Source organism: Vipera berus (assembly GCF_964194415.1).
Source record: "Vipera berus genome assembly, chromosome: 10".
NCBI lineage: Eukaryota > Metazoa > Chordata > Lepidosauria > Squamata > Viperidae > Vipera > Vipera berus.
In genome coordinates this window covers 18,902,740-18,928,408 of record NC_138213.1, presented here as the reverse complement: position 1 = coordinate 18,928,408, position 25,669 = coordinate 18,902,740, and the positions used below count along the sequence as shown (strand labels likewise).

Genomic DNA, 25,669 nt, shown 5'->3' with positions numbered 1-25,669 from the left:
AGCATGTCTGGCTCAGGAATTCTGGGAGTTGAAGTCCACGGGTCATAAAAGAGCCAAGGTTGCCTACCCCTGACCTATACCATCTCAGACAAGTGTCTGTCTAGTCTCTTCTTGAAAACCTCCAGTGATGGAGGGCCCACAGTTTCTGGAGGCAAGCTGTTCCACTGGTTAATTGTCCTCACTGTTATGCAACTCTTTTAAATTTTGGACACTACTGTACGTCAGAGGGCCTCTTAAGCTTGCTCCATTTGAAAGAAGCCGAAATTCCTTCCTATTTGACAGAAATAGTAATTCATTCCCGTGCATTATTTGAATTTAAATACATGGGAAGGAATTACGCTCCCTGCATTAAAATGAAATCAAAATTTAATTAAAACAAAGGCTACCAGATCTGAACTGTCTAACTCCAGACAGCCACTTGAAAGCAGGAAGGAGAGACAGAAGAATCTACCTTTCAGCTCTCTTGATTTTTGCAGCCCTGCGTTAGACTGAAATATAACTCGGTTTTGTCCTGTGTTGTCCAAATATGGAGTGGACATCCCAGCATTTTACAACGGCTTTTTTGGCTTGACGTGGCCTGCCGTATAATTGCCCCCAGGCTGCCCGGACCACAAAGCTGGCAGTCAATTTCAGAAGGACGCTTTGGCTTAAAAGCTGACGTTGCCAGGATCCCGTTTAGCCTCTTTCTCAGAGGGACTTTTGAACCCACGGAGGGTGAGAATGGAAAAGTCGGGAGGCAGCAAAGCTGGGAAATTCCTTGTGACAAATAATCTCAGGTTAAGGGGCAGAGCTTTGTAATCCTTTCATTTAAGGCTGCCTGCTTCAGACTGGAAACGCGGAGGGAGAGGGGAAAGTCTGAGCGAGGCCTGAGATTCACACTGAAATATCATTTTTCGGTTCAGAAGGGGGATTAAAACAAAAGAGAAAACAATCAAAACTAGGTAAATATCAGCAGCTTCCACTATGCATAAAGTAAGAATGTATTTATTGTCATGGTTCCGACAGATGTTCTTCAAAGAACTTCGAGGCAGTGTTTACCTTAAAGAATCTTTATTCGAGTAGCATGGCATCGGCATGTACATGGTCGAAGCCAAAATCTGATTTTTCCTCCCCTTAGCACATAGTATCAAACACAATTCCCTCCTCTGATGAACAGTCATAAATCACATACTCCAATTAGTTTGAAATGCAGGCAATGGTCCTTCCTCTGCCAAGGATTCTGAAGTTGTTCCTGAGGCAGATTAATTCCTCTACAGGTAGTCCCTTACAACAATTCATTTAGTGACCAGTCGAAGTTACAAAGGCACTGAGTAACTAATGACTGTTTTTCACACTTACGACCACTGCAGCATCGCTGTGGTCACGTGAGCAATATCCAGATGCTTGGCAACTGACTCGTATTTATGACGGTTGCAATGTCACTTAGCAACGGTGTTGCTAACTTAGTGACTGCAGGGATTCACTTAACAACTGCGGAAAGAAAGGTCGTAAAATGGGGCAAAACTCACTTAACAAATGTCTCACTTAGCAGCAGTAATTTTGGGCTCAATTGAGGTCGTGCATGAAGGAGTACCTCTATGCTTAACATGGGTGCTTGACGTGGGAAATGAAAACTTCCAAGCTACAAAGATATTTGGCCCGCGTGTCCCTCGCAGACAACCCTTGCAGGGACAGTGAGTGTAAAGGGGCAGATTTTAAAAAGGAGGGAGAAGTAAGGCGCACATATCCCACCCACCACCTGACAGACAGGTAAAGCTGCCAATACCTGCAGGATAAAGCGGCAGGGCATGCAAAATCCATCCCCATGATTGTTCCCACCCTCACCATCCTTGGCCTCTGGAGAAATGGGAAACCCCTTCCAAAAACACCATTAAACACCCCAAAAGGAGTCCTTTTGGAGCCTGGTGCACTCACAGAATTGGAGGCAAATGCAAACTGGGGAGCAGAAATTGCTGGATGTCTGAATGGCCCAAAATACAGGTAATCCTCGACTTACGTTCACAATTTAGAATAGAATAGAGCTGGAAGGGACCTTGGAGGTCTTCTAGTCCAGCCCCCTGCTCAAGCAGGAGAACCTATACCATCTCAGACAAGTGACTGGCTAGCCTCTTCTTAAAAACCTCCAGTAATGAAGCGCTCACGATTTCTGGTGGCAAGCTGTTCCACTGGTCAATTGTCCTCACTGTCAGGAAGTTTCTCCTTAATTCCAGGTTGCTTAACTCTTTGGTCAGTTTCTTGTCCTTCCCTCTGGTGCTTTGGAGAACAGGTTGACCCCCTCTTCTTTGCGGCAGCCCCTCAAATACTGGAATACTGCTATCATGTCTCCCCTATTTCTGTTGCTAAGTAAAACATGAGTTTTGCCCCATTTCACAACCTTTCCTGCCACTGTTGTTAAGTGAATCACTGCAGTTGTTAAAGTTAGTGACCCGGTTGTTAAGTGAATCTGGCTTCCCCGTTGACTTTACTTCTGAGAAGGTGGCAAAAGGGGATCATGTGACCCCGGGACACGGCAACGGTCAAAATATATGAACCAGTTGCCAAGCGCCTGAATTTTGATCAAGTGGCCAGGGGGATGCTGCAACGTTCATAAGTGTGAAAAACAGTCATAAGTCACTCTTTTCAGTGCTGTTCTAACTTTGAATGGTCACTAAATGAATGGTTGTAAGTCAAGGACCACCTGTAGATCAGGAAGGAAAGGGCCACGTTACAGGTAGCCCTCAGAATAACTGAGATCAGAATTCCCGTTGCTAAGCAAGGTGGTGGTGGAGTGAGCCACACCAAATTTTAAGCCCTTTTTTTACCACATTTTCTTAAGCAAACCCCTGCAGATGTTAAGTGAATCACGTGGTCGTTAAGCAAATCCGGCTCCCCCCATTGACTTTGATTGTCGGAAACTGGCTGGGAAGCTCACAAACGGCAATGACCTTGACCCCGGGATGTTGCAACCACTGCAAATACGTGCTGGTTGCCACGGCTCCAAATTTTGATCATGGAATTGTGGAGATGCTGCGATGGTCACAGGTCGCTATTTTCAGTGCTGTCGTAACTCTGAACAGTTGCTAAACGAACGGTTGTAAGTCCAAGGACTACCTGCACAGAAAAACTTGGTTGCTTCCTCTGCTTTCCTGACTTAAGTGCAGGAAAACCTCTGGATTTTCCATATTAACCCAAAGATGCTTTTTCAAGAGGCAACTGGACTTCCTGGTTTCTCTTTGAAGAACGTTTTGCTTCTCAGCCAAGAAGCTTCTTCAGCTCTGACTGGATGGTGGGGAACGGAAGGACGGTGAAGGGACCCAGGGCAGAAGACATCCTGCAGCCAAGGAGGCTCCACACCCATTTGCACCACTCAGCTGACCCCGAGGACACCGATAAACCTCCAAATGCCTTCAACCACTCTCTAAAAGGATGGACACGACCAGCCGTCTGCAAGGAGTATAAATCCTTCCATTCCCCTCCATCCGGTCAGAGCTGAAGAAGCTTCTTGGATGAGAAGCAAAAATTCTTGAAAGAAAAACGAGAAAGTCCAGTTGCCTCCTGAAAAAGCACCTTTGGGACAACCACGACCTGGATGACGGAGAACCTCTGTAGACATCTTTCCGTATTATTCTCGGTGAGGTTTGGATTCCATCAGACTTCTTTCTCAATTCAAGGCTCACCGTTTTTCATCCCTGCCTGGCACCAAAGCTCTGAGCGAGCGTCATAGATCAAATGACCCACCGTGGATTGCTGAGGTTGAATCCTGGCCATTTGCCACCAACTGGCACAAGAGAGTGAAGAAGGAAGCCTGCCCAACGGACGGACGTGGAGTTTCTCTCCTTCAATCCTGACGCAGGCAGCCTTCTTCAAACACACAAATCAGAGGAGAGTTCGTTTCCTTCTGCAAATATACAGCGTGACAGCTTGGGATAGCCTGCCCGTGGATCAGGCAGCTAATAAGGCAGGGATCCACAATGTACTGACCGGGGTATAGGAAAAGCAGCAGGGCTTCCAAATGAATCTGTTTGGGATTTTTCAACTGCCTCTCTAGCATCGAAGATCAGTGTTTTTCAGCCTCAGCAACTTGAAGATACGCGGACTTCAGTTCCCAGAATTCCCCAGCCAGCCATGCTTTCTATGACCTCTGCAGCTTTTTCCAAGGCTCAGCAAGTTTAAGATGTGTGGACTTCAGTACCCAGAATTCCCCAGCCAGCCATGCTTTCTACGACCTCTGCAGCTTAGCAGAGCAGTGTTTCCAAGGCTCAGCAAGTTTAAGATGTGTGGACTTCAGTACCCAGAATTCCCCAGCCAGCCATGCTTTCTACGACCTCTGCAGCTTAGCAGAGCAGTGTTTCCAAGGCTCAGCAAGTTTAAGATGTGTGGACTTCAGTACCCAGAATTCCCCAGCCAGCCATGCTTTCTACGACCTCTGCAGCTTAGCAGAGCAGTGTTTACAAGGCTCAGAAAGTTTAAGATGTGTGGACTTCAGTTCCCAGAATTCCCCAGCCAGCCATGCTTTCTATGACCTCTGCAGCTTAGCAGAGCAGTGTTTCTAACCATGCTGGCTGGGGAATTCTGGGAACTAAACTCCACACATCTTAAACTTGCTGAGGCTGAGAAACATTGGAATAAGGGAACAGAAGCCAGTTACATTTGATCCCAGTGGAAATCTAGGGATTTTAGCCCAGTGATGGGATTGCAACTCTCCTCTGGAGCTGATTCCTACCAATTTCCATAACTCATTTAACCGAGTTACCCCTGATGCATTTAGAAAATATTGCAAACATCTCTGATGTCAGCACAAAGTGCTGGAGCATAAAACACTGCCGACTGTTACATCAAAGTCCCACTGGCTCCCACATGTGTTCAATTTCTCCTATCAGGACTGGCGCTGAAAGAGGAGAGAACACAGTTTCCAGCTGATGGCCCTGCTCGGCCTTGAAACACACAGGCTTTTATAAAGGGAGCAGAGCTAGAAAAAGAGAAACCTGCCTGAATTTGGGTGGAAATTGATTTTAATAAAATGCAATTTGAAGGGAAAAAAGCCTTCCCTCAGTTTAATAATTTCCCTTTTCACCATGTTAAAAATTAGGATACGGTAACTGAAGCAAAATGAAAAGAAGGACTAGGGGTGGTGTGATAGCACGGTTCCAGTATCTCAGGGGCTGCCCCAAAGAAGAGGGAGTCAAGCTATTCTCCAAAGCACCTGAAAGCAGGACAAGAAGCAACGGATGGAAACTAGTCAAGGAGAGAAGCAACCTAGAACTAAGGAGAAATTTCCTGACAGTGAGGACAATTAACCAGTGGAACAACCTGCCTCCAGAAGCCGTGAATGCTCCAACACTGGAAGTCTTTAAGAAGAGACTGGACAGCCATTTGCCTGAAATGGTACAGGGTTTCCTGCCTGAGCAGGGGGTTGGACTAGAAGACCTCCAAGGTCCCTTCCAACTCTGTTATTCGGTTAACTGCATTTTGGAGAGATACTTAAAATTGAACATCATGTTTTGGGGCCATTCATGCATTCCTGAGAGGCAGAGGGAAATTAAGCCAAGGGTTTGTGCTAACTGCTCCTGTGGCACACTTTGCAGGGGTCAGCCAGGAAAAGTGGCATTTGCAATTGAACAATCTCGCTTTGTCCAGGGTCAAAGCACCATGGAGACACCCCCCCCCCCGGCCCCCAAACCTCTAGATATTTCAACGTGCTTGCAGGGATCACATCTGAAGCAGGGATAGCCAGCTTTGCATTTCCTCCGCCTTTTAACTTCTCAAATCACATCCAGTCACAAACAGATGCGGCCCAGCAAAAAAAAAAAAAAAAACCAACACACACACACACACACACACACACACCACAGCTAAAACCAGCACACCATTACGGGCTTGTGCCGACTCAAGCAAGCGATTCATGCTGCATTCTAGACTCAAGCAAGCGATTCATGCTGCATTCTAGAGACCACAGCAGAAAAAGCACACACACACACACACACACACAAAACCTCTGTGAATAGGCAGAAAGAAAATTCCTCCCATCCCCCACAGGACTCCAAGCTAGGAAATGTTATTCAGCAACTCCTACCCTCCACCCCCCACCCCGAAATAGGTAAATTCCAAAAAAAAAAACACAACAACCCCAACACAACGGATTGCGTTACTTGCAATAGATGTGAGGCGAAGGAACATCCAGGCTAAGCCGATGAATCACCCACTACGCCAGGATGAAGTTTGTTAGGTTTGGGCTTTATAGGCTGTTGAGTGAATCAAGCCGGGGTTATAAATCACGGCGGAGGACTGAAAAGCGAGCGGTTCTCCCGGCTGGCCGCGGCTTCTGCAGGAAAGCCGGGCTAAGCGTTTTAATGGCTCGGCGAAACGTGCGAACGTTTCAGCCACACCGAGCGAACCGCTTGCACAGCTGCCGGAGACTCATCCTGCCATTCTTTGCACGTTTTCTCAGCATAAACTGGGGTGGGTGGTTGGAGGTTTGTCTCCCCGGGGGTTTATCTAGCAGCACAGGCGACCCCGGAGCAGAATTCGGGCCCCGAAAGCGCCCCCACCCCTCGGCAAAGAGGAGCGGGGTGCAAAAGACTGCAAGGCTTTACAGCAGGGGGTCTTCAAACTTGGCTCTTTTATGACTTGTGGACTTCAACTCCCAGAATTCCTCAGCCAGCGAAGCTGGCTGAGGAATTCTGGGAGTTGAAGTCCACAAGTCATAAAAGGGCCAAGTTTGAAGACCCCTGCTTTACAGCCAAGGGAGCTGCAACCCGGGGCTGGGGGGGGCAGGTGGGGGGGTCTTTCACACTACGTGCACCCCCCCTTCAGACCAAGCAACCGATCCACAAGGCTTCCCCTCCGCTGGCCAGATCTGACCCAGAACTGCGGGTGGAGCCGGAGACCCGGAGGCGGGAGGGGGGGGAGGTTTCAGGAGCCCCCTACCCGCTTAGCGCTCCGCAAGCCAGGGCCCGCAACGCCCCCCCGGCAGAGGCAGAGCTCCGCTTCTCCCCGCGCCCGCCGCCCGGGCCCGGGCACGCGTCTCCGTCTTCAAGCAGCCTGGGGAGGCAACGGGACAAGCAGGTCCCGATCGGAGCCTGGTTGGGCTCCGATGGCTCGAAGGGGGAGCGACCCGGCCGCTCCGCTTCCCTGGCCGGACTTTCGGGGAGAGGAGGAGCCGCCAACTCCGCTCCCTCTTCCAGCCCCGCGGCTGCCGGGGGGCTCCAGTCCGGGTCAGCCTCGCTTCCTCCCAGAGCTCCGGCAGGCCCGCCGCCCGAGGAGAAGTCCGGAGCAGGCGGGCGCCAGGCTGCTTCCTTCCCGCTCCGCCGCGTCCCAGGCCCGGCCTCCTCCTCGCCCTCCGGCGGCCGGCCAAGCGCTCGGGGCAGCCGGAGCTCGAGGCCGGCCCGCGCATCGCCGAGACCGGCCCGGCGGCGCGAGAGAGAAGCCAAAGCCGCGGAGCGACCGCCTCCGCCTCCGCCCCCCCCCCAAATGTCCCGGCTCCGGACCGGCGTCCACGTCGCAGCGCTCAGCCCGCCCGGCGCCTCCGGGACTCCCGCGCCTTCCGCGGGGCCGGCAGCGGCCGCAGGTAAAGCGGACGGCAGGACGGGGGAGCCTGGCCGGGCCAGCTCGCTCTTGGCGCCACCCGCGCTCGGGCCGGGCAGCCGGGCGGTCGTGCCAGCCGGGCGGCCGGGCCGGGCTTCGAACGGGCGGGAGGGGGGCGCGTCTGGCCAGGCTCCCCGTCTCGGGCTCCCCCCAGCCCGCCCCACCCCCGGCAGGGACTCACCAGGTAGTTCATCTTCCCGGGGTGCCGCGCGCCTGGCGCGGCCGCAGTGCCCGCTGGCTGGGCGCCTTACTGCATGCTCCGGCCGCCGCCGCCGAGCGAGCGAGCCAGCAGGGCCGAGCCAGAGCCAGCCAGCCAGGCAGCCCCGCGGCGCCCGGGAGGAGGAGGAGGAGGAGGAGGAGGAGGAAGGGGAGCCGGAGCCCCGACGCCCCGCCCCGACGCCCCCATTGGCTGCCGCGGAGAAAAGGGGGCGGCGCCGGCGGAGGGGCGGCCGGGGGGGGGGCGAGGCGGGGCGGCCTCCGCCTGGCACCGGCAACGGGGGTCGCTGTGGTCGCGAGGCCGGGCGGGGAAACAGAGGCGGCTTGTCTGAGGCAGCTGGCGATGCCCGCCCGGCCGTGCCAGGAGGAAACTCTTCCCAGGCCGGGCCCCGAGCGAGCGGGCAGCTGGCGGGGTCCCCGGCCTGCCCGGCTCTGCCTCCGGGGCAGGAGGGGCTGAGGGAAGAAGCTTGCCTCCGAGCGTGCGAAGAGCCGCCGGTAGCCCTCGACTTTACTGCCGCCGTGGAGCCCCAACCTTCCCGTGGTTGAAGTGAGCTTTGCCCCGTTTTGCGACCTTTCTGGCCAGGCTTGTGGAGTGAATCCCAGCTGTGGTTAAGTGAGTCACCCGGTTGTTAAGTGAATCTGTCTTCCCCCCCCCTGACTTGGCTTGTCAGAAGGTCGCAAAAGGGGATCACCTGACCCCGGGACACCATCCTAAATACGTGCCAGTTGCCAAGTGTCCGAATTCTGATCGTGGGGATGCTGCAAATGGTCGTAAGTGTAAAAAAAACGGTCGTCGGTCGCTTTTTTTCAGAGCCCTTGTAAACTTTGAACGGTCACTAAATGAACAGTTGTAAGTCAAGGACTACCTGCATCCTGAGTCAGCCCCAAGCTGCTGCTCTCCTCAAGTTGGATCACACCTCCCATCATCCCCGGCAGCAGCAGCAAACCCCCCCCCCACACACCAGAAGTGGAACTGAAGGTGGAGGCTTTCGCTGAGGGTGCCGTCTGGTCTCCAGCCCAGTCTTCCTCCCTACGGAGGGGGCAAAACAATTTGGACCGCACTGCAGGGTTGTGTGGCTCAACTAGATTGAGCATGTGAAGCACTGAGGATTTTTGAAATATGCCTGGTAACCTAAAAATATTGCAAGTCTTTGCGAAGGTCAGTTTTTATCTGCCTCCGTGCTGACTAGTCCTCAATTTCGAATCCAGCCACCAGTCTGGTGTGCACCACCTTCGCCGTTCCTGTAAAACATGAAGACATGCGCTTGCAGTGCCACTTCCCCCACACAGGCTACCCGGCCGACTTACGTGGCGCACGGCAAGCCCGAACTGTGTGGCCCTGACTTCTGTACAGACTTTTGCTCCTGTCACACAATGTGGTGGACAAAAAGCGCCTGGTGGGGACTGCTGCCTGAGCATGGCCTCCCCCAGACACTTCGGCTCCTGTGGTTCAAGAAGGGTGGCAGCTGTCGGGCTATGAGACAAGGCTGCCCCCACAGAAGCCTCCCCTTTGAATGAAGCATCCCACTGGCGCATGGCGCGCCCATGTGGCTTTTCAGGGTGTTTCCAGGGAAATAAGCCTTGGCTGGGGATCTAGCCAGAGGCCCAGATTTGCAGCCAAGCAGCCCGTCGGGTGACACTGAGTTCTGGAACAGGTGAGGGAAGGAGAGGAGTCCAACAGGTGCGAGAAGAGCGAAGGATGTTTGGGGTCAGATGTCCAGATAGGCTTGTGGGCAGTCTGTCTAAACGACCCTTCTGAGAACCCCTTTCCCCAACCGAGTGTCTCCAGGCCCCTGGGACTACAGTTCCCATGATTCATAGAGTAGCTGCCCCACTGTCCAGGATTTGAGAACCATTGTATCTGAAGGGAGGCACTGTGGCGGGCTGCACAATACTTGGACGGGGAGAGCAACAATGCTTACAAATTCCCACACATGGGACACGGTTGTAGGTTCACACAGAGGTCTCTTACGTCGAACATAAAAATTATAGGGCTGGAAGGGAGCTTGGAGGTCTTCCAGTCCAGCCCCTTGCTCAAGCAGGGGACTCTCTACCATTTTCTGGACAAATGGCTGTCCAGTCATTCTTGGAAACCCCAGTGATGGAGCACCCACAACTGCTGGAGGCAAGCCGTTCCATTGGTTAATTGTTCTCACTGTCAGGAAATCTCTCTTTAATTCTAGGTTTCTCTTGCACCTCTCCCCAAAGGCCAGGAGGAGTGAGAAGGCTGGGCTGGTTTGCATTGGGACGGCTGGAAGCTGGTGGTCCCTGTGCATGTCCCTGCAAGCAGAGACGAATGCTCTGCAGGGCGGGCTCCCCCAGCCGCACTGTCCTTGTGAAATGGCATTGGCAGAAAACCTGACACACCTCATCGCATGTGGACTTTGGAGCAGATTCTATCAGTTCTGCTGGGTTGGGCACACACACATGTAGGGCAAAAGCAGAAGGCCGTGCCCAGCAGGGGTGGAGACTTCCTCGACCACGTTTCCGTTTATGGGAAAAGGACGTGGCCCATTCCCCAGAGGTCCGGCAGGCCCACCTGTCCCACTGAAGCTTCCATCAGGGGCTCAGTTGAAGGTATCATGCAGTGTGAAGCCAGCCAATGGTGGTTTATTCAGTTAACTAGGATAAAACAAACCATGGCTTAATAGCAATCTGCTTTGCATTCATTTTACAACCTTGGGGTAATGGAAAAAGCCATCTGAGCTTTTCCTACATGGACCTATCCGGTTATCAATGCTTGCTTCTTCTTTTTTTTTCTTTTTATAACTTTTTTGCACCATTTTATTTTCCAGCAGCAAGGAAATGGGGAGGGGGGCATTTGTGTGGGTTTTTTTTATGTTCCCCAAATAGTTGGGGAAATGTGGATTGTGTTGGAAAGAGGAAAGAGTCAGCATTTTGGGCCCGTTTGTGATCGATAACGTGGTGACGGCATCTTGTTCCTCAATAGGAGCTGAGCCCCTGGAAGGATCCAGCGGATCTTTTAATTTTATTTAAGAGGGTTTTAATTTAAAAAAACCATTGGCTTGGCCAAGGGTGTGACACCATCCTTAATAATAATTCTGCTGAACTCCACCTAGAACCAAATTAATTGTGGTCAGAAAAGATGTGACCTCAGTCCACCCCTACTTTGCAAGGCGCAGAAGAATAAGCCAAAGCTGACTCTGCTCTTAATTTTTCAACATGTTTCCAACAAATGCATATTTTATATTTATCGATATCCCTTTACTCTCACTCCCCCCCTTTTTTTTTTAAAAAAAAAAAAAGAAAAATAGTTCCCAACCGGTTTTAGAACCAGGGACTGCAGATGCCACCTGGGTGCTACTGCTGGAAATGCAGAACAGGTTTTCCCTTTGTTATTGTGCAATTTGTCAAGGCAAATTTAATTTAAGAGTCAAGTTGATGCTCAGGGGCATAGCTGAAGTCTCTGCAGTAGAAAATAGAATAATTGGGTTGGAAGGGAGCTTGGAGGTCTTCTAGTCCAACCCCCTGCTCAAGGCAGAAGATCCAGCAGTGGAAATTTTTAAGAAGAGATTGAACAACCATTTGTCTGAAATTGTATAGGACGGGTAGACAACCTTGGCTCTTTTATGACTCGTGGACTTCAACTCCCAGAATTCCTGAGCCAGCCATGCTGAGGGGAAAGGGAGAGGTTTCCAAGCTGAGCCAGGCTGGCTCAGGAATTCTGGGAGTTGAAGTCCACAAGTCATAAAAGAGCCAAGGTGGCCTACCCCTGGCCTAGGCCGCTTTATGACTGGTGGACTTCAACTCCCAGAATTCCTGAGCCAGCCATGCTGAGGGGAAAGGGAGAGGATTCCAAGCTGAGCCATGCTGGCTCAGGAATTCTGGGAGTTGAAGTCCACAAATCATAGAGATGCCAAGGTTGGCCTAGACCAGGGGTAGGCAACCTTGGTCCTTTATGACTAAAAAAAAGGGGGGGGGTGGATTTTGGGTTTTACTGATTAGATTCATTTGTTGTTATAGAAATGGCTAGTTTATAATATTATGGAAAAGTAAAAAGTTGAGGTTCAATGTTAATGCTTCCTTTTACTGCAACAGAGTCTGTTCTTTTTCCCTCCCCCCTCACTTTCCCCCCCTTTGTCCTCCCCACTGTGTCCTAATATTTGCTTTTGTATTTTTGTATTTTATTCTATAATCTGATAAAATATTACAAACTCTAGGAAAAAATGGAAAAAAGCACCAGTTTTAATTTCTTCAGTGGTTGTTCCTTTGCTGAATCACTTTCCCTTTGCAGTGATAAATGTATGATGAATTTATCCATGTTTATTAAAATGCACCACTAGCAGCTAGCTCAGGGGTCTTCAAACCTGGCACTTTTAAGACTTGTGGACTTCAGCTCCCAGAATTCCTCAGCCCTCATGGCTGGTTGAGGAATTCTGGGAGTTGAAGTCCACAGGTCTTAAAGTTGCAAAGTTTGTAGACTCCTGTGTTAGCTGGTCGGCCCTTCTTCCTCTCTCCCTTCTGAGCTCTTTCCACAGTGTAGTAAGAATACACCCCCTCCCCCAATCCCTTCCCTGTACTCTTAAAGACACAGGAAGCTGCCTCAGGCGAGTCACACATCGCAATGTTGCAATCAGAGACTGAAAGGCTGCCCTGAAAAGCTTTAGCCTTAAATTAAGCTTGTTTACCTTCAAAGAAAACTTTCCAAAAGCCATAGACAGACTCAAGATGGTGGACACAACATGGGAGTGACACACATGAAATAATGGTGGGGTGGCCATCTTGACTTGTTTGACCTCTTCTTGAGGACACCCCAGCCTGTGACTGGGCTGGGTCTCCTACCACGCGGGTTCTCAGCCCTCAGCTGAGCTCTGAAGGAGTACAGTGCTACCTCAGTCAGGCAGCCCCGATCCTTGTTTGGGGAGAGGCATTCCAGCAAAAACTGCTGGGCTCCAACAAACGAGGATTGTTTTCTCTCAGGGAAGTGGACTCTCCTACAAGCCACTCCGCTTCAGGACTGGAATTGACGACTGGAAACAGGAACCGCAGAGGGGGGTGGCCTTTGCGGTCTCTGGAGTCCCTCTGCGAACAATGTGAGGAGAAAGATGGCGAGGGTCTAGCTGGCATGTTGCCCAACTCTTCTTCTTCCCTTCATGATTTGAGGGCTCCTAGACACACTGCAAAGGGATCCAACTTTTTTCCGGGATCCAACCCTATTTTGAACCCATGCTTGTTGAATTAACACTAGCCTTGCATAGTCTGAGTTAATTAGGAGCGTTTTAGTCTGACTCCAGGCCTGCAGCCAACCTTGTTTTCATTCCCAAGGAAAAGCACATGGAACATATTACGATTCTTCAGGATTTCTTTCCTTCCATCAAGTATCAGGGATTAAATATTGTCTGGAGGATTTTGTCTGGACTTTTTTTGTACAAAAAAGATGTCGAGACCTTGGAAAAAGTGCAGAGAAGAGCAACTAAGATGATTAAAGGCCTGGAGACTAAAACATATGAAGAACGGTTGCAGGACTTGGGTATGGCCAGTCTAAGGAAAAGAAGGATCAGGGGTGACATGATTGCAGTGTTCCAGTATTTGAAGGGCTGCCACAAAGAAGAGGAGGGGGCCATCTTATTCTCCAAAGCGCCTGAAGGCAAGACAAGAACCAATGGATGGAGACCGGTCAAGGAGAGAAGAAATTTAGAACAAAGGAGAAATGTCCTAATGGTGAAAACAATCAGCCAGTGGAAGGACTTGCCTTCAGAAGTTGTGGGTTCTCCATCACTGGAGGTTTTTAAGAAGACCCTGGACAGCCGCTTGTCTGAAATGGTATAGGGTCTCCTGCTAGAGCAGGGGGTTGGACTGGAAGACCTCCAAGGTCCCTTTCATCTCCATCTGATGGATGGATGGATGGATGGATGGATGGATGGATGGATTGACTGACTCAGTATTTCTTAAAGTATGGCCCACAGATCCCTGGTGTTCTACCAAAATCCGCTCCGGGCTTTGCAAAATCAAAATGATTTGTCAGATATTCAAGATATTTGCAAAGATTTAAAAGGAATGCTGTTCTTCTTGTGACAGATTTTTATTTGTTTTTTTTTTTTAAAAAGTAGGATTTTTTTCACCAAGAATATTTATGTTACTATCTGGGTTTAATATTGTTGTTGTTACATTTTTCAATAAATATTCTACAAATGCATTCCCGCTGATTCTTAATAGGGTAAATATCACTAAATATAAACTGATATAAAGAAAAGCTCGACTTTCCCATTCTGATGCCTTCACGTTGATGCAGCCAAGTCGAGAACAAACCTGAGGGTTACATTCAGGGTTCCAGGCCAGACTTTTGTGGGTTGACAGAGGTTTGGCCTGAGTTGGCCTTGTTTCTCCCATTGTGACTGAAAGATGGTTTGCCATAAGGCGTTCAAACAGAACAGACCAAGAATAGCCACCACATAAAGCCTTTGGCAGGCAAAATTACCTCAGCCTTGTGCCAGGAGAATTAGCAGAAACTCCTGCTTTAATTTCACCACAGAAATACACATTTTCTGCATTTTTCTCTCAACAGGGACCAAAATTGTGAAATGAGATGATGGAAAAATACTACTCCAGATTTTAACCTCCAGCTGACAAGTGTGACTTGCAAATTGTAGCTAATTGCAAATTGCAGAAGCATCATAGATACCAGAGCTAGAATTATATTTCCAAGATGGAATCCATTTGGCAACTTGAAGAGGTTTTTTTAAAAAATAAATAAATCAGATGTTGGATGCACTTCTCCCAGGTTGGGTGTGCAAACCCCCAAACCATGCTGGCTGGTGTGCAACCAAGGCTTGAAACTTAAATTTTTAACTGGCAACTTGTTTGACACTAAATTTGTCAAGTCATTTTTGTTCAGTGGGAAGAAAATATTTGGAAGAAGAAGCCCGTCATAACCCACAGGATTAGTTCCGGAAGTAGATATCCATGTAGAAAACTACTTTTTGGGAGACCAGTAGGAATAGGCTGGTGTCTTTAAACATCCCTTTAAAGTCACAGAGCTGCCCAAACTATGTGCTACTGGCTGGAACAATGGATGGGAACTAAACAAGGAGAGAATAGGGAGAAACAGTGAGGACAATTAACCAGTGGAACAGCTTGCCACCATAGGTTGTGGGTGCTTCATCACTGGAGGTTTTTAAGAAGAGACCAGACAGATACTTGTCAGAAATGGCATAGGGTCTCCTGCTTGAGCAGTGTTCTGTACCAGCCCGCTACCGGCCTTGCAGAAAGGCAACCCCTGTACAAACGGCAGAGGCTGGAATACGTCTGCCAAATTTATTACACAAACAAACAACAAAACATGAAACAAGATACCGGAGCTTTGATCCTCTATCGGAGCGGTTGCTTTCAGCAAACCAGCCCTCCCCCAAACACTCCCTTTATAAGAGTTCAGGGCGTGGCCTCCCTTTGCCTCCTTCCGAGAAGTCCCACAGCCTTTCTCTGCTTGCTCCTACTTGACTGCCTCCTGCGTCGGGCGTCCTTGAACAGGGCCAGCTGTGGGTCATCTTCATCCACACTGTCGGGCTCGCACAGCTGGGTCTCCACCAAGTAAGAGGGGCCTGGCTGGGGGCTCTGCGGAGCCTCCAAGCCATCATCAGCAAGTTCTTCTTCAACACCCCCCTCCTCCCCCTCATCTGAGTCATCCGAGTCATCCGACCCAACTGCCGAACCCACAGGCTGACCCTGAATCACAACAAGCAGGGGGCTGGACTAGAAGACCTCCAAGGTCCCTTCCACCTCTTATTCTGTTACTGGTGCTCTGAGAATTAAATACAGGTAGTCCTCGATTTACACCAGTTCACTTAATGACCGTTAAAAAGTTACAGTGGCACTAAAAAAAGTGACATGACCGTTTTTCACACTTACGACCTTTAGCATCCCCATAGTCACATGATCAAAATTCAGACGCTCAGCAACTGGTTCATATTTTTGACGGTTGCTGGGTCCCAAGGTCACGTGATCCCCTCTTACGATCTTCCGACAAGCAAAGTCAATGGGGAAAGCAGATTCACTTAACAACCGTATTACTAACTTATCAACTGCAGTGACTCACTTAACACCTGTGGCAAGAAAGGTTGTACAATGGGGCAAAACTCACTTAACAACGGAAATTTTCAGCTCAGTTGTGGTCATACGTCAAGGACGATCTGTACGTACTGTAAGCAGGAGATGAAAAATAAACACCTTGAGATTTCCTGGATGCTTTAGGCCAGGGGTAGGCAACGTTGGCTCTTTTATGACTCATGGACTTCAACTCCCAGAATTCTTGAGCCAGCCACGCTGAGGGAAAAGGGAGAGGTTTCCATACTGAGCCATGCTGGCTCAGGAATTCTGGGAGTTGAAGTCCATGAGTCATAAAAGAGCCAACGTTGCCTACCCCCGCTTTAGGGTTAAAAAAAAGAGCCTATTTCTTGAAGTTTTGTCATTCATTTATTCTCTCTGCACTCTTGGGCCAAAACACTGGTAGATGAAATTTAATTTCCTTCCAGGGAAACAATTGGGCAGTTTGCGCATTTCTACCTAGATTTCCATAAATGTTGGCACCCATTATAAGCGGTGAATTCGAAGAAAGAGACTAAAACTCCTACGGCTCCTGCTCAATAGCATCCCTTCTAATCTGAGTCCATCCTTTGAAGAGAAAAACAAAGGTAGGAATCAGTCAAGGCAGAATTGGTCACAACTTTGCCATGCCTTTGAGCCGATTCATTTGGGGCGATGCAGGAAGAGAATTAAAGAGCAAAGTTTTCATGTGGTTTTTTAATGCAGTATTTCGGTTCTCCACCCTGAGAAAAGTTGGTGGGTAGGCTGACCAAGACATTTAAATTATATACAAATAATAAATGAGCAAGCCCTTAACTAGGCCAGTAAAAATCCAGTAAGCTGCCTTCGCTCAGCTTATCAAGTTGGATCGGTTCTAACCTGGGTTAAGTTTTATTGTGGTTTAGCAGACTGAGTGAATCCAGCCCATTTCACGAGCTTATGATTCCATACACTGGGCAAATCCAGAAGCCAAACTGAATCAGCGGCCAGCCACAGGTGCCGGATCATATGATGTCACCTGCATGATGTCATCTTGAGGCAGGTACCCTCCCTGTTGCGCCCCCTCCCCCCGAGTTGCCAGGTAAAATTTGTGGTTTGAACCCCAGAGGAGGATTACTGCATCTTGGATCCTGTTTATGGGAAAGAAGATAGTTTAACCAAACTTGACTGCCAAAGCAATTTTGCAATAATTAACTGGCCTGGCCCAGTGACACTAAGAAGCTAACAAGAAAAAGTCAGAAAGCACGGAAGAAAAAATTCCATAGTGACTCTGTCTCTGCTCAGAAAGAAGACAGAGTGCCAAAAAATATGTAACTTTCCCAGCACTGAACTCCTTTCAGCAACATGGAAGTGCTCTGTTTGTTTCATCTGCAGTGGCCAAAACAACCTTATTTTGTCTTGTCTTGGTGATCTGGTTCACCCAACATGCAAAGGCAACTTTTGAGTTCCTGTAACATGTCAACATATCAATATCACTTAGATGTATGTACCACTGCACAGTGCTTTACAGCCCTCTCAAAGCCATTGACAGAATCAGCCTCTTGCCCCCAACAATCTGGGACCTCATTTTGCTGACCTTGGAAAGTTGGAAGGCTGAGTCAATCTTGAGCCTTGTCAGGATCGAACTCCTGGCTGTGGACAGAGTTAGCCTGCAATACTGCATTGTAACACAGAGAGAGAGGGGGGGGGAGAAAGAGAAAGGGACAGACAGAGCGAAAGAGGAGAAAAAGAAAGAGAAGGGGCGGGAGACACAGAGAGTGAGAGAGAGGAAAGAAAAAGAAAGAAGAAAGAAAGAAAGAAAGAAAGAAAGAAAGAAAGAAAGAAAGAAAGAAAGAAAGAAAGAAAAAGGGAAAGAGAGAAAGAAAGAAAGAAAGAAAGAGAAAGAGAGGAAAAGAAAGAAAGAAAGAAAGAAAGAAAGAAAGAAAGAAAGAAAGAAAGAAAGAAAGAAAGAAAAAGAAAGAAAGAAAGAAAGAAAGAAAGAAAGAAAGAAAGAAAGAAAGAAAGAAAGAAAGAAAGAAAGAAAGAAAGAAAGAAAGAAAGAAAGAAAGAAAGAAAGAAAGAAAGAAAGAAAGAAAGAAAGAAAGAAAGAAAGAAAGAAAGGAAGGAAAGAAAGAAAAGAAAGAAAACTCGCATTCAGACAGAGGATAGAATTCCAGCTTAGGAGAGCAACAAACCATTTTGAAAGCACAGACCAGCATCTTAGGTGGATTTCTCACAGTGAATTAACCCATCATGAGGTTTCCTAGTTTGTTTCTAGCCTAACATGTTAGGAAGGCTTAACCTCTGTGCTTTGGAAATCATGATTTATGGCACTGTGGACACACCCAATTGCGGCTGATGCAGCAAACCTAAATTAACAAAATAAGTTGAGTACGATCTATCACGCCATTAGTACCCCAGTATTTCTAAGCGCTTTCTTCTCCTGATCACCGATTCGCTGCCTTTCTCAGAGGTGGCAAAATCGAGAGTCTGCGACCCTCGTTCCAACCGCTGCATTAATCAAGATTGTTCCGCTTTTAGTATCATATAAATCCTAACAAGCCACAGAGCTTAAATGAAACATTAGCATTTTAAGCGATCCATTTAAAATAAAGATTAAACTTGACTGGAGGGGGAAAGAGATCGTAATGTGCCGATAATTTAAAAAGATCAACACTGGAACTTTTAAAAGAGGAAAGAGCGAAAAATAACCACGGTGGGAGAACAGTAAATGGAAACCCACCTTCCTGCTCTCCAGAAACAAGGGAAACGGACGGAAGTGGTGTCTCCTGAAGATTCAGAATCAAAATTAAACTCCCCGAATAGGGGGGCAAAAAAGTAAGGCAACAATGTTCAACCGTTGCAAAATGCTTCAAGCAGACTACAAGGTGAAAATCTGTAATATCCAGGAACATGCCTTGGGGGATTTTTTTTTTTAGGGCTTGTGAAGGATGATAAACAGAACATGAGTCACGCATGTGAAAAAGTAGCTCAAACCATTTTAGGTTGACCGAACAGACTGTGCAGGAGGAGTTTAGTTAATCTACAGCAGGGGCCTCCAGCCTGGGCAACCTTAAGACCTGTGGACTTCAACTCCCAGAATTCTCCAGCCAGCATGGCTGGCTAGGGGAATTCTGGGAGTTGAAATCCAGCAGTCTTAAAGTTGCCACGTGTGTGCCAAGGAGTCAGGAACGCATTAGCACCTTTTCCGTTCCTTACTTTTATGAGAAGGCAGAAGCTTTGCACGACCTGCAGCTCACCTGTCACGAAAGCTCCCTCCACACATCCATGAATAAAACCCTTGGCAAAGGTGCTAACAGACTCCTGACTTTCTGTGAAAGGCGGTGGGCATGCGTGCACGTGAACCCAGGTTTCAGAATAGCGCATTCTTTTATAACTTGGCAATGCTGGGCCTCATTCCAGCATGCCCACAGGAAGACAATCAAAATTACAAAGCCAGAAGGGAAGATCTGACCCTGAAAGACAATGGATCGGGTAATTGAGAGGGGAGGGGGCTGCTCTTCAGAGCTCCCCCATCACCACTTGCCCTTCTCTGCGGAGGGCAGGAAGCAGCTGCTAAACTGCATGAGGCCCGTCCCAGGCGCTGGGAGGTGGGGGGGATTGGCAAAAAAGCAGGAATGGGGACAATTGTTTCATTGATTACCATCCCCCCACCACCATAGGGGCGTTTGGTGGACGAAGTGCAAGAACATTGGTGGCCTTCCCTGGGAGAGCAAAGGAGAACCATTTCATAGGAGGCCTTGTGCTGCCCTGAGGGAACAATCAGCTGTCTTAACTGAGCACCTAAGAACCACGTGCTAAATTATAGGATGAGCAACTGAGGGAATGGACATATGTATTCTCCAACAAAGAGCAGGATTACGGGTGACAGGATAGGGGCCTTCCAGTCACACAGAATTCCCCCAAGCCCCTGTAGGAAGGACAGGAAGAAGAAGGAGTCCTCAATCTCACAACCATTTGTTTAGTGACCATTCAGAGTTACAACGGCACTGAAAAAAAAAGTGATTCATGATCTTTCTTCACACTTACGGCCATTGCACATCCCGTCCCCCCCCCCCCCGTGGTCATAGGGTCTAAATTCAGATGCTTGGCGACCAATTCATATTTATGACCGTTGCAGTGTCCCGGGGTCACATGACCCCCCCTTCTGTGACCTTCCAGCAAGCAGGGTCAATGGGAAGCCAGATCCGCGTAACAACCATGTGACTGATTTAACAATAGCAGCGATTCACTTAACAACTGTGGCAAGGAAGCTCATAAAACGGGGCAAAACTCCCTAAATGTGAAGTATCTCACACCTTCAGCGCCTCGGAGGAGTTTCCCTAATCCGGGCTACAGTTGCCTACAACTCCTGACCAGGGAAGGGGATTAGATGTTATGAGAATGGCAAAAGCCCAAGGGTGACCTAAAAGTGAAAGTATATAAAAAGGTAAAGGTAAAGGTTCCCCCGCACATGCGTGCTAGTCGTTTCCAACTCTAGGGGCCGGTGCTCATCTCCGTTTCAAAGCCGAAGAGGGAGCGCTTGTCCGAGGACGTCTCCGTGGTCATGTGGCCGGCATGACTAGACGCCAAAGGCGCACGGAACACTGTTACCTTCCCACCGTAGTGGTCCCTATTTTTCTACTTGCATTTTTTTACGTGCTTTCGAACTGCTAGGTTGGCAGAAGCTGTGATGAGTAACAGGCTCTGCTACACGGCACTCGGGATTCGACCCGCCAAACTGCCGATCTTCTGATCGACAAGCTCAGCGTCCTAACCCACTGAGCCACCGCGTCCCTCGAAAGTATATAGGGGCTGAGATTTATGTAATGTGGATCCACCTTTCCTCATTTCGATCCAGTAGTAAAAGGAGCCACTACAAGAATCTTATAGTTTGCTTTCAAGCGAACCAAGGTGGAATCGCCTGTGATGGCTGAAGGTTGGTGAAGGCCCCCATCTGTGACACTTCTCTGCTCCTCTGGGCTGCACCACCAAACGTGGGTCTGATTGGAGCCACATCTTTCCGGAGAGAAATACAGCACAGTCACAATGCAAAGGATTCAAGGACCTCAGTGGGTCTCATCCTGTGGGGCAGCTGCCTGGCTGGATGGGGGAGGAGGAAGGGGCTTCCAGCTTGGAAGTAAAGTTCTGAATAACTTCACACCTTTGCTTAACTGGGGAGGGGGATCCTGCCCCATTAGTCCCCAAGCGAAGGCTGCATGTCCTTCATGCCCTTCACCACACCTGAACTACTATATCCGGTTTTGGTCACCACATTATAAAAAAGATGTTGAGACTTTGGGAAAAGTGCAGAGAAGAGCAACTGAGATGATTAAAGGTCTGGAGACAAAAAACCTATGAAGAACAGTTGCAGGAGTTGGGTATGGCCAGTCTAAAGAAAAGAAGGACTAGGGGGGACATGATAGCAGTATTCCAGTATTTGAGGGGCTGCCACAAAGAAGAGGAGGGGAAGCAGTTCGGGTCTGGATGGGGAGGAACAGGCTTCAACTCAACCCTGACAAGACTGAGTGGCTGTACGTACTGGCATCTCGGGATATTCAGAACATTCCATCTCTTTCTATAGGGGGTGAGTTATTACCCCCCACAGATAGGGCTCGCAACTTGGGAGTCCTCCTAGATTCACAGCTTTCCTTGGAAGACCACATAACAGCTGTGACTAGGGGAGCCTTTGCCCAGGTTCGCCTGGTGCGCCAATTACGGCCCTATCTAGACCGGGATTCCCTACGTACGGTCACTCATGCACTCGTGACCTCTCATTTAGACTACTGCAATGCTCTTTACATGGGGCTGCCCTTGAGGACCACTCGGAGGCTCCAACTGGTACAGAATGCAGCCGCGAGAGTTGTGTTGGGAGTCTCCCGATACTCCCATGTTACACCTCTACTCCGTGAGCTGCATTGGCTCCCAGTTGTCCTCCGGGTAAGATTCAAGGTGCTGGTAATGGTTTTCAAAGCCCTACATGGCATGGGTCCGGAGTACCTTAGGAACCACCTGCTGCCAGCATCAACGTCCCTCCGTCCAGTGCGCTCCCACAGAGAGGGCCTCCTAAGGGTTCCGCCGTTCGGAGAATGCCGTCTGGTGGCTCCCAGGGGGAGGGCGTTCTCTGTGGGCGCACCTGACCTATGGAACCGTTTACCGGTTGAGCTCCAGATGGCTCCCGACCTTCGCTCCTTCCGACGCGACCTAAAAACATATCTGTTTAAGCAATCCGTTCTGGTCTGACGGGTTCTGTTGTAATTATTGTTTTAAGGTAACTTATCTTCTACATTAATGTTTTCAATATCTGTATTTGTGCATTTGATATTTATGTCACTGTTCACCGCCCTGAGTCCTTAGGGAGAAGGGCGGTATACAAATCAAATAAATAAATAAATAAATAAATAAACTCCCAGCTATGCTGGCTGGAGAATTCTGGGAGTTGAAGTCCACCCATCTTCAAACTTGACAAGGCTGAGAAACACTGCCCTAAACAGTTGTCTAAGGGTGCAGCTTCAGGAAGAGTGGACCAAAATCTTTACTCAAGGGTGTGTGTGTAGGGGGGGGGGGGAGGAATTGGAAATTTGGAAATAGGGCACATGCACCAGTTGCTGCCTGCTAACACAGAACCATAGGGCTAGAAAGGGACCTTGGAGGTCTTCTAGTCCAGCCCCCATCACCCTGAGATGCCAGGTTCACCTTTAGAGTCGATGAGAAGGCTTGTCTTCTTGAAATGGGGACTGCCTTAAGAAAGCCTTTTTGACTCTAGCCCAAAGGTCATCCCACCCCCCACCCCACTCCATCCTCTACCACCCTCATTTTCTGGAGAAAAGGCTGTTTGCTACAGCTGTTGGAAATATTCTGGGATGCCTGGGCGTCTTCGTTGGTTGGCTGGCTGTATCCAAGGGAGATACCGATTCCAGTTTGTTCACAAGCAATCTTTCCTTTGCTTTTCTGAGTTTTCTCACCGATGCAAGCCACTTTGGGTCAAGGGCTTTGGTTTATGCTACTTGGCTGCTGCCCAAAGGAATCCATTCAGTCCGGCTGGCATCAGCAGAAAAGAAGCTAAGTTTGAAGCGAAAGGCCAGGAGGACAGGAGCATCAAAAGGGAGCATCAACAGAGTCTCCCTGTCTGGCATCAAAGTGCAAGAGGGGAGCAGAGACGGCCCGTGTTCTGTGTTCCTGTTTTCAAAATATTGTCCAGCACGTTAACGTTTCCTGCCAACGGCCAGGATGGAAAACATCTGAGCTGGGAAACTCCCAAATGCCAATCTGTGTAAATTCTGGGAAACAGAATAACAGAGTCGGGAAGGACCTTAGAGGTCTTCTAGTCCAACCCCCTATTTATCAGCCTCCTGGGCCTGAGGAGATGCTTGGTGCCCCTCAACTGCCAGCTAAAAAAAAAATCTATTGAGATGGGTCTGAACATGGTTGATTAGGGGCCTTTTTTTCCTACCCAGATAACGTGGCTAGGTTTTTTTAATTGGCTGCTACCTTAGGTAAATGGGATGCAAAGGCTCAGCGGTTTTAAAGACACTCAGCTTGTCAGCTGCCAGCCTGGGTTTGAGACCCAAGCACTGCTTGACGGGGTGAGTTCCCGTTCCTGCTCCAGCTCCTGCCCACCTAGCAGTCTGAAAGCATGCAAATGCAAGTAGATCAATAGGAACCACTCTGTTGGGAAGGCAAACAGCATTCTGTGCATCTCAGTGTAAGGTTTTACACGTTGCCTCACAATTGCCCCAGCATTACTCAGGAATTTAAAAGAGCCAAAAGGAACTCCTGAGCCGAGGTTTCAGCAAGCAAACAACTTTTATTTTGATCAAAATAAGAGTTGGGTGGCCACATCCCTCTTCGTGGCTGGTAGAGAGATGAAGGCAACAACCAGGAAAGATGTCTTCCACCTTTTATACCTTTCCAGAACAAAGAGATCCGGTCTTGGTACTAGGAACCCAAAGGTACAGAAAAATAATTCCTAGATGATGACTCATACACAGCGACCCAGGTTCCACCACAACTCCTTTCCCCCCGTTCCCTCACCATGCTCTTTTCATGTAAGCAATCCCCTGTACCTAAAGCATGAAACATTTGCTTTTATATAACTAATTTCCCCATATAAAGCACCTACAAAGCTGCTTGCACATAGATATATATATTGTTGTTAGTTGCGAAGTCGTGTCCGACCCATCGCGACCCCCATGGACAACGTTCCTCCAGGCCTTCCTGTCCTCTACCATCTTTTGGAGTCCATTTAAGCTCACGCCTGCCGCTTCAGTGACTCCATCCAGCCACCTCGTTCTCTGTCGTCCCCTTCTTCTATTGCCCTCAACCTTTCCCAGCATTAGGCTCTTCTCCAGTGAGTCCTTCCTTCTCATTAGGCGGCCAAAGTATTTGAGTTTTAGCTTCAGGATCTGGCCTTCTAAAGAGCAGTCAGGGTTGATCTCCTCTAGGACTGACTGGTTTGATCGCCTTGCAGTCCAAGGGACTCGCAGGAGTCTTCTCCAGCACCATAGTTCATAGTTGTAATCATATATATAGATAGATATATATGATTACAAAGTATCACTACTAATATCAATATTACTAACGTCAACCTTAAACATAATAAAATCCCTTCATCAGCATATAGTCATGCTGGCCAAATGACCACAGAAATGTCTTCAGACAATGCTGGCTTCCTCAGCTAACAAACGGAGATAAGCAACACCCCCCCCCAAAGTCAGACACAACTGGACAGGGGAAACCTTACACGTTTTCTCTCAGTTAAAGAGGACTTAGCAGTTAAGGCACCAGACTGGAAACCAGGAAACAGTGAGTTCTAGTCTGATGTTGAGCACAAGGCCTGCTGGGTGACTTTGGACCAGTCACTGTTTCTCAGTCCTAGGAACGATGCAGTGGCAAAACACTTCTTGAAAAAAAATTGTCAATGCAAGAAAATTGTAGGGATTTAGTCAAGCAACCTCTGAGAATTGGATACGATTGAACAGAAGAAAAAAATACTCAGAAGGAAAATATTATTTATACTCTGATATTGCTTATACTTTGTTATCAGTTCTTTTATTCTACAGTTTTATCTCTTTTTTACTATTTTTTTTCTTTATGTATATAATGTTTGCATTTTATTCTACTTTATATTTACTTTTCTACTTGCTGGTCACAAACTGCATTTACTATTAAATACAACACTTTCTGCCACTTCAAAGCAGGTTCCTTGCACATTGAAATGTGTTATATACTGTACAATACAATAAATTGCCTTACAAAATAAAAAAACACCCCATAATCAATTGTAACTTCTATAAAATGTATAATAAATAACATCCTATATCTCCCCTGTATCTGCCTAAGACAGGCAACCTTACTCCCCAAATAACTGTTTAAAAAAATGGCAATGTAGTAAATTTATCTCACCGTTTAAATAAATGGTAATTCCAGGGTGATCATTGCTAGGGATGAGGCAGAAATTAATTTAGTTAGCATCTCAATACATTTTTCCCTTCATTCTTGAACTAATTGCGCAAATCTAATTTTTGTTTAATATTTGCACTTCTCTGTATTTTGCAACGAGATAACTGCAGAAGTAATCAAAATACTAAAAAAAAGTTTGCAAAGGAGGCAACTGTGTTAACTGGTTGCTGGGGGAAAAAACAGCAGGTGATAGAGTAGAAGTGAAAAATTAGTGCAAGTAGATGGATTGAATACCTTGGTCAAGTATTTGCTAACATTGGGGATATGGAGCAAATTGACATGCAAATATATGTAGAAATAACCTGTCAATGAGTTTGACACAATTGTTAAGAAGGGTGAAGCAAGATTTGAGTTGTGATGGAGCACCCACAACTTTTGAAGGCAAGCTGTTCCACTGGTTAATTGTTCT

At 48.2% G+C, this 25,669-nt stretch overlaps 1 protein-coding gene across 2 annotated transcripts in view; it reads right to left on the bottom strand.

Annotated features, from left to right (window-relative positions):
* Positions 1 to 7,900, bottom strand: part of BCAR1 (BCAR1 scaffold protein, Cas family member) — a 58,332-nt gene extending 50,432 nt beyond the window's left edge. For both annotated transcript variants that reach the window (XM_081335783.1, XM_081335784.1), the window contains exon 1: positions 7,745 to 7,900. In XM_081335783.1, the coding sequence (XP_081191909.1) occupies positions 7,745 to 7,756 (12 nt within the window). In that variant the 5' untranslated portion in view covers positions 7,757 to 7,900. The remainder of the gene's footprint in view (positions 1 to 7,744) is intronic.
* Positions 7,901 to 25,669: the final 17,769 nt, after the last annotated feature.